This window comes from Diabrotica undecimpunctata, chromosome 8 (assembly GCF_040954645.1).
Source record: "Diabrotica undecimpunctata isolate CICGRU chromosome 8, icDiaUnde3, whole genome shotgun sequence".
Taxonomy (NCBI): Eukaryota; Metazoa; Arthropoda; class Insecta; order Coleoptera; family Chrysomelidae; genus Diabrotica; species Diabrotica undecimpunctata.
The window spans coordinates 141405046-141414617 of NC_092810.1; the positions used below are offsets into that span (position 1 = coordinate 141405046).

General features: G+C 30.0%; 2 protein-coding genes across 2 annotated transcripts; one reads left to right on the plus strand and one right to left on the minus strand.

Annotated features, from left to right (window-relative positions):
• Nucleotides 1-1411: 1411 nt before the first annotated feature.
• On the minus strand, nt 1412-2524 carry LOC140449146 (uncharacterized). Its single transcript, XM_072542294.1, has 3 exons — nt 2430-2524; nt 1666-2219; nt 1412-1609 (listed from the first exon to the last, which is right to left on the minus strand). The coding sequence occupies exons 1-2, from the start codon at nt 2522-2524 to the stop codon at nt 1670-1672; spliced, it is 645 nt and encodes a 214-aa protein (XP_072398395.1). The 3' UTR covers nt 1412-1609; nt 1666-1669.
• A 557-nt stretch (nt 2525-3081) lies between these two features.
• LOC140448631 (uncharacterized) lies at nt 3082-7544 on the plus strand. Its single transcript, XM_072541729.1, has 2 exons — nt 3082-7212; nt 7269-7544. Exon 1 carries the CDS (start codon nt 3133-3135, stop codon nt 6841-6843), a length of 3711 nt encoding a protein of 1236 aa, XP_072397830.1. The 5' UTR covers nt 3082-3132; the 3' UTR covers nt 6844-7212; nt 7269-7544.
• The last annotated feature ends 2028 nt before the right edge of the window (nt 7545-9572 follow it).

The window sequence follows — 9572 nt, forward strand, 5'->3', positions numbered from 1 at the left end:
TCTTGGGGGATTTTATAAAGAAGAGCTACAAAAAGTTAAACATAAAGACAGTTATTTAGTTGAAAAGGTATTAAAGAGAAAGAAAAATAAAATTTTTGTCAAGTGGTTAGGTTTTGATAGTTCTCACAACTCATGGATAGATAAAAGTGACGCAATATAATAAAGAGGGGATAGAAAAATATGTAAAAGACGTTCCACTTGCAAGATTTTGTTTGTTGTTAGAGAATATCGAGAGAGAGAGGAAACATGTTCATTGTGGATATCCAAGGTTTCTCTTTTCCTGGAGAAGATGTATTTCTTTGTAGGGAAATTGCTATTTTAGATCCTACTACAGAAAACATTATACACAGAATGGTTGTTTTACCAGTAACAGAAGCAATGATAAATAAGTCATATATAAAATGTATCGAACAACAATGTGTTCAAAACCATGGTTTAAATTGGCAATCTTGGCATTTTTGTGATACTCATCTAAAATATGAAGAAATTTCAAAATTTTTACACGACAACGTATTAGACGAAACAATATTGGTAAGAAATCATGAAACAAAAAAATATTTGGAAAAATTCATGGAAAATCGCATTGATTGTGTAGAAGATGAACCTAATATACTTTCCGATGAGACTATGAATCATATTTTTAAATCACATCCATGTTTTCAACATAACAATGAAAATTTACAATGTGCTCTAAACAATGTATTTAATATTCATTATTGGTATAAATATTGTAGAAAGTGTTGACAATAAAAAAAATAAAAAATTAAAAATAGTCTTTTATTAATAGATACACACAAGACATTTATTTTTAAATTGATACCAGACATGAAGCTTGTAAAACAAAAGACTACGCTTGATGTGGAGAATAATTTATTGGAACCAATTGAGAATAAGTTTAAAAAGCATGGAGTTTTGTTCCCTTCAACTATTCGATGTCTTATAGTTGGCCCTTCAAATTGTGGTAAGACCAATGTGATGATAAGTCTATTGGAACATGCTAATGGATTAAAATTTGAAAATGTGTATATTTACTCAAAATCATTAATGCAACCAAAGTACAAATATTTAGAAACTTTGCTGGAACCAATTAAAGGAATAGGATATTATACTTACAGTGGAAGTACGGATATAATGCACCCATCTGAAGCGAAGCCCAATTCAATTTTTATCTTTGATGATGTTGCGTGTGACAACCAAGATGTTATTCGTGAATATTTTAGCATGTCCCGACATTCTCAGGTGGATCCATTTTATTTGAGCCAGAGTTATGCAAAAATACCTAAACACCTTATAAGAGACAATGCAAATACTTTAATTGTATTTAAACAAGACGATTTAAACCTAAAACACATTTACAATGACCACGTCGGAACAGATATGACTTTTGAAGATTTTAAAAAAATATGTTCAATATGCTGGAAAGAAAATTATGGATTCTTATCAATTTTCAAAGATAGCGACATTAATGATGGTCGATATCGCAAAAATATTGATCAATATTTTTTAGTAAAGTAAAAGGTGTAAATGAAATAAAATACATAGATAATAATTACAAAAGTATTTTATTTAATAAAATATAATTCTCACATACTTTTACTCCCCAAACCATCTGAAACACAAATAGTAAAATTTAGAATTATATCGAAACAAAAAAAAATCACTTACTTTTCTATTTCTGGCTAAGGAAGTGTTCCATAGTCAGGTCTTCTAAATCTACTACATCCTCTGGATTTTGCGTCGTCGTCGTCGTCGTCGTCGTTGTTGGTATCTTCATCACTTTTCTTTTCTGTTTTTTTGTTGGAGGTTCGTTGTTGTCGTCATTTGATGTGGCAGTTGCGGGATGAGACCAATTCGTTGGTGGAGAAGTCGTTGTTGGAAACGGAGAACTTGAAGTTGATGGTAAAATGGAAGGATACCCAGAAGAGTGTCCAAAATGAGAAAGAAGAGGAGGCGGAGGAAGATATCCTCTCTTCGTACCCACCAAATGTTTTTGCTGTTGATACTTCTCGAATTCCTCCACCTCATCATCTAACAGGTTGAATCTATATTTTTTACATATATTTTCCAGTACATGGAACTCTCCCTCGTTCTCAATTTTTAGTCTCATATACCTCAATGGAAGGTACCCAAATTTTTTCTTCAAGTTTTTGTTATTTGGTGAGTACGTTAACTCCACAAATATACGGTCACCCCTAAGTGACACATCCGTTACACCATATCTTGAATAGAAAAAAAAAAAAAAAACGTAAATCAACCAACAGCAAACAAAATCATAAATCAAATCGAGAAAACACAATAAAATTATTTATAAATGTAAAGATCGATTGGAAAAACAATAATCCCATAAAATATTTATAATAAAAAATAAACCAGTAAAAACGAAATAAAATCATGTAGAACAAAATCACAAAAGGAAAAAAAATACTTACATAAACAACTGCTTGACGATAACAAATGCATCCTTTATTGGTAAGTTGATTGGATCCTCGGTCATAATGACTAGTTGGCAAGGTACACCGCTCATTTTGATAGTTTAGTGTTCACTGACTAACTGATAGATCACTTTAAAATTAAACGAATTTAAATAGTAAGAATAAAAAAATACATTAACGTAATTGACCTATTTGATCTTTATTGCAATGCAGAAAATAGTACAAAACATGTTTATTAGTAAAAACGTTTATTATTCAAAACTTAATTTATGCTTATCTGAATAAAATGTGCTTATCTGCATATAATGTATTTTCGTGACCTATTTGACCTAAAAATGCAATTACGTCAGCGTTAGCCTTCAATATGTTTATTGCATGTATATTTTCGATAAAGATAGAAAAATATAATCACGCTGAATAGCGTGTTGTTGAAATACGTCAATGGATTTTTTATGTAGTATAAATACTTCGTGTCCGATTTGACCGAAAAATATGTTAACATCAGCGTTATCTTTCAATATGTTTATTGTATACATAATGTGTTTTCGATGAAGAAAAATATAATCACGTTGCATAGCATGTTGTGGAAATGCGTCAATGGATTTTTTTTAATGTAGTATAAATACAGGATTGATTTTACTCGCTGGCATTTGTGTCTTGAAGTTTACGTTGGTCTTGAAGTTTACGTTGGTCTTTGAACATGAGTACTAAAGTGATTGATGAAATTTCCACTGAAATGGTGAAGAAGATAGAAACAGTAAGTAGATTAATTAAAACTAAAACTGATTTACAAAACTATATAAAATATTTGAAAAAACAAATTTTACTCTTAAAGAAATGTATAAAAAATAGGGCTACTTGTATTAGAAATTTTCATTGTGTAGAGGCGAATATGGCTATCCTTAAAACATATTTAGAAAATTTTAAAAACAGATTAAATGTTAGAAAAAATATTAAGAAAGGCTTATTGTGGCAGGATTTGGAATCTTGTTTTAATAGCAGAGTTAAGACAGGCGTTATCATAAATTTAAAATATAAAGACCCTAAACTATTTATGGAAAAGGCTTTTAAAAGTTTTTCAATTCAAATTAAAAAAAATTTAGTTTCATGTATGTTAAAAGTTAATGTAATTTTTTATGGACTTTTCATCAAACCTCAAGATGGTGAAACGTCTGTTAAACATTTTTCCACGAAAAATACAATAATTGATCAAAACACAAACATAAAAGATTGGTATAAAATCAATTGTATAGACACCGTTTTAAGAAAGTTTGAAGATTTTCAAGAAAAAGACAGTGGATGGGCACTATCCCACATTTTAAACTTAAAAGTTAATATAAACAAATATAATCCATTACTTGGTGGTATTTCAACATACGTTGAGCTACCTAAGTATATAAAGAATACTAGAAGTGTAATTAATGTTAGGAATTCTGATCCTTATTGTTTCCTTTGGTCAGTTGTTGCTGCCTTACACCCTGCCACAAAAAGTGTTGACCGAACATCATCTTATCCTCACTTTAGTAAAATATTAAAATTTGATAATATCAGTTTTCCCATTGATATTAAAGATATTCCAAAATTTGAAAAATTAAATAAACTTGCTATAAATGTCTTTTCATTGGGAACAAGAAATGAAATTCTACCTTTGATATTTAGCCAAACAAATTTTTCTCCTCGAATAAATTTACTTGTATTAAATGCCATGGATAATATTGTAAATGATGATAATGAGGAGGAGGACAATTACATAAAACAGCGAGTATTTCATTTTGCTCATATTAAACATTTTTCAAGATTATGTGGCAAAAAAGTTGGGAACGTTCGAAATAAAAAATGGTTTTGTGAACGATGTTTTAATCATTTTAGCAGTGAGACATATTTACAAAATCATTTAGAGGATTGTTTTAAGATAAATTCTGTTAAAATGGTTTTACCTACCGAAAAAAATTATTTAATGAAATTTAAAAATTTTAATCATAAGGAACGTGTTCCGTTTGTTATATATGCTGATCTTGAAAGTATTCTTACAAAGTTTAACGATAATAATAATAATTTGAAATCTTGTTTAACTGAAAAGCATGAAGCTTTCAGTATAGCTTATTATTTTAAATGTTCATATGATGATTCTTTATCCTACTTACAAACATATACGGGTCGTGATTGTCAAACATGGTTTGTGAGAGAACTCAAAGAGATAGCTATGAAAATATATAGAGAAAATTTATTTCAAAAATTTCAAAAGGTTATATCATTAACTGATAAAGAACAGAAAGATTTTAATTCAACCTTTATTTGTCATATTTGCTCAAAACCTATTGATAAATCAGAAAAGGTACGAGATCACTGTCATATTACCGGACAATTTCGTGGGGCAAGCCACAGAAGGTGTAACATTAATTACAAGACTTCGTACACAATTCCTATCGCATTTCATAATCTCTCTGGCTACGACGCTCATTTTTTAATTAAAAGTCTTAATTCTGACATACAAGGGCATCTGTCACTATTACCGCTAAACAAAGAGAGGTATATATCATTTACCAAATATATCCATGGCACTAATATTAGTTTTAGATTTATTGATTCCTTTAGATTTATGTCATGTTCATTAAATCAACTTTCCTCATATCTAGATGATAACCAAAAAAATATTACACGTAGATATTTTAATGATGATTCGAAGTTTAATTTGGTTAAAAGAAAGGGTGTTTTCCCTTATGAGTATTTAGATAGTTGGGAGAAATTACAGGTCACTTGTCTTCCGCCTATTGAAAATTTTTATAGTAAAATCAATAACGAGTATATTACTAAAGAGGACTATCAACATGCCTGCAACGTTTGGACTAGATTTCAGATAAAAAACTTGCAGGAATATGCAGAATTATATTTAAAGACAGATGTACTCCTTTTGGCTGACATTTTTGAGAATTTTCGATATATGTGTTTAAAAACTTATGGATTAGATAGTCTTCATTATTATACTTTACCAGGATTAGCCTTTGATGCTATGTTAAAAGTAACCAATGTCGAATTAGAGTTATTAAGAGACAGTGAGATGGTTTTGTTTTTTGAAAAAGCCAAACGAGGAGGAGTTTCACAGTGTAGTAATAGATATGGAGAAGCTAATAATAAATATATGGAAGATAAATACAATCCTGATAAAGAAATCTCCTATCTAATGTATTGGGATTTTAATAATCTTTATGGTACAGCGATGAGTTATGCGTTGCCATATGCAGGCTTTGAATGGATTAATTTGATTGATATTTATAAAGAACATATATTGGATTGTCCCAATGATGGAGAATATGGATATATACTTGAGGTAGACATTGAATATCCAAAAGATCTTTTTAATTTACATAAAGATTTACCTCTTTGTCCTGAACACATAATCCCACCATCTTCTAATTCAACAATTCCCAAATTATTAACCACATTGTACGATAAAAAAAAATATGTTATTCATTATATATATTTGAAACAGATTGTTAACTTGGGTTTGAAAATAACGAAAATTCATCGCTGTTTGAAATTTAAACAATCCCCTTGGTTAAAAAAATATATCGATTTGAACATTGACTTGCGAAAGAAAAGCAAAAATGAATTTGAAAAAAACTTATTTAAACTTTTTATTAATGCCCCTTACGGTAAAAGTATTGAAAATGTCAGGAAACACAGAGAAATAAAAATTGTAAACAAATATAATGGAAGATATGGAGCAAATTTCTATATATCCCAACCTAATTTTCATAGTTGTACTGTTTTCGATGAAAATACTGTAATAATTGAAATGACAAAACAAAAAGTCAATTTTAATAAACCGATATATATAGGGATGTGTATTTTAGATATTTCCAAAACAATTTTATATGACTTTCATTATAATTATGTCATAAAAAAATTTAAAGATCAGGCAAAATTATTATATACAGATACAGATAGTTTAATATATCAGTTTTTTGTTGACGATATATATAAACATATTAGAGAAGACATTGACAAATTTGACACATCAGACTACAAAGAGAATAATGTATACAATATTCCATTACAGAATAAAAAAGTGTTAGGTCTGATGAAAGATGAGAACCAAGGGGAATTGATGACACACTTTATAGGATTACGTTCAAAAATGTACACTATGAAAATTTTAAATAAGAATGAAGAAATTAAAAAGGCTAAAGGAATAAAAAAATCTGCATTAACGGAACTATCCTATGATGACTATTATGCAAGTTTATTTAATAAGGTAATCGTAGAAATTTCACAAAATTCAATAGTGTCGAAAAAGCATGATGTTTATACAATGTCGCAAACAAAGGTGGCCCTTAGCCCGTACGATGATAAGAGAATATTAAATTATTTATCCACTGATACTCTTCCATGGGGTTACAATGATAAATAATTATTTTATAAAGTTTTGTAAATCGTTTTTTAATTAATCTACAGTCACCCAAAACTAAAAGCGAATGCTGGTAAGTTATTTACATTGAATAAATATTTTGAAATAACGCTCTTTATTTTAGTCTCAATTAAATAAATGGGAGGCAGTTTTCAAAGACGAAAAACGATTTGTAAGCTTACAATTTAAGACCGAAAAAAAAATAAAACCGCAAACTAGACCTACCATATCATGGTACAACAAAATGTATGGAACAATACCATGTTTCGAATGCAAGAAATTTTTTTGTTTTTGTACAAGATCCTTAGACGTCCACATGGACGCTGAACCTACTACATTGTATTGTTATGAAACTATGTCTGATTCATAAAGGTATACTGGTAACAAATATTCAATTATTATTGATTAATTTTTTTTCTTTATTTCAGCCTTTAATCCACCTACCGATACCAGCTTCGGGTATGGGAATTCTTATAATTAAAGAAGAAATCTTATCGGAGGAGGTGTTTAATTATAAAAGCAATTACAATGCCCAAATACCTGATGAACATCCACTGCACAGAGATGCATTAATTTGGGCAAAGTATATTGACCAGGTGACGTGGTCGTATTGGCAAGACGTAAAAACAAACCTATGGAATAATATAGCAATTTATCAGTATTATGAATTATATCATCGTTTATAAATAAACTTTTATATTTGGTACATTGTTTTTTCTTTAATTTCCTTAAATTTCAAGAGTAAAAACGACATTGGCTAGGCTAGGCTAGGCTAGGCTAGATACGACTAAGCAAGTCTGTACACAACAAGTTATTTTTTGACTCGCCACTACCAAAAAAAAATTTCCAAGTCTCAATACTCATTTATTTCAATCACCCTGTACAAATTTAACTAAAAGAAGAGGAGATGAAGCGATAAGCGATGAGTTTTGCACTCGACATACAAGGTGGTCCGTTCCACTCAAAGACACCCCCTCTGGTCATTGTCGACCGATTCTTTTACTTCTTCAGGACAGGTAAGACAAAGAAGAGACAAGTGAGACAGGTGTAAAAACATACAGGTAACGTAGGTGACAATTCTTCGGCTGAGAAGAAGAGATCTAGAGATAAGCGACTAGTTCTTACGACCCTCTGGTCATTGTTGATCACTTCTTCGGGAGAGAAGAAGAAGAGATCAAGCGATAAGCGACCAGTTCTTACAACCCTCTGGTCATTGTCGATCACTTCTTGTACTTCTTGTACACCCCCAAGGTCAAATCATGGCATCGATACCTTCGCATCGGAGACCCTGATGGACAGGTTACCAAAGTGCGTTTGAACCCCGCTTGCTATACTACTGGCGGCATTTGGCGAACCAAGCTACATTCTTAATATCAAAAGATATCCACAGCATTTTAAGACCAAAGTATACAATCAATGCGTACTCCCTGTTCTCACTTATGGTTCTTAAACGTGGACATTTACAGAAGTAAACATGGACAAAATCATAAAAACCCAAAGAGCAATGGAAAGACAAATGTTGCACATAGGACTAATGGATAAAAAGAGAAACGAGTGGATAAGAGATAAAACAAAAGTGAGGGATGTTAGACAAGAAGTTGCTAAACTGAAATGGAGATTTGCCGGATACAATATAAGACAAAAAGAAGACCGATGGAACAAAATTCTTATAAGTTGGAGACCGTGGGAATATAAACGAAGCAGAGGAAGGCCCCAAATGAGATGGGCAGATGATATCAAAAAGCACATGGGCTCTAGGTGGATGACTGTAGCGACAGACAGAGAAGAATGGAATAGGATTGGGGAGGCCTATGTCCAAAGATGGACCGAAGAAGGCTAATTAGAAAAGTAGTTATACATTCCGAGCTATTTAGTTAATTTTATAGAAGACCAGAGAATCGTCAAGAGAGAATAGGGAAATAATCATTCAAATTGCTTAGAATTAATTAAAATTATTATAAGGTCTCGACAATCTAGATTTATGTTTATTTTGTTTCTGTTTGCATATTTGTTATACGTATTTAGAAAATAATGTAGTGTAAAAATAATAAAGCATTGATTTCTTGCAATTGAAAAATTTTAATTATTGGTTTATTTTGTAAATAACGAAATCAGTAGAACCATTAACACACTATTAAAATTTTCGATTTTGTAATATCCCGTATTTAAGCCAACCTAATACGCAATATTACCGATTTCCCAATTAAATTTTTATTTATGACGAACAGATTTAAAATAATTTGGATTTTAAAAGTAACACAAAAACCGTGTAGTAAAATAATATATAAACATCTGAAATTGGTAGTATAGATACAGTTCAATTGTGTATGACAATTTGAAGAAAGCTTATTAATAACATAACAAAATGGTAAATATTTTTATGTAATAACTTCATTTAACGACTCAAGTTTTTAAAGCTGCGTAGTAAAGCTCTTTTTAATTGATATTCTGTAAAATATTTCGTTTAAGTAGATTATTTTATTACCTTCGTTCATAATCAATAAAAAGAATATTTATTAATATTTTATTATTTAAGTCTTGCATACATGTAACCACACAATCCTTTTTTATTTTTTTTTGCTATTTGCTTAACTATTTTATATCTCTTATTTTCTCTTCTTTTGTGCCTATTGTATAAATGATCTATATTTTTTCTTCGGACTTCTTTTTAACTGCACTTATAATTTTAAATATTTTTTTACTTTTTTACTAGACCAAGTTTCTTTCCTGGT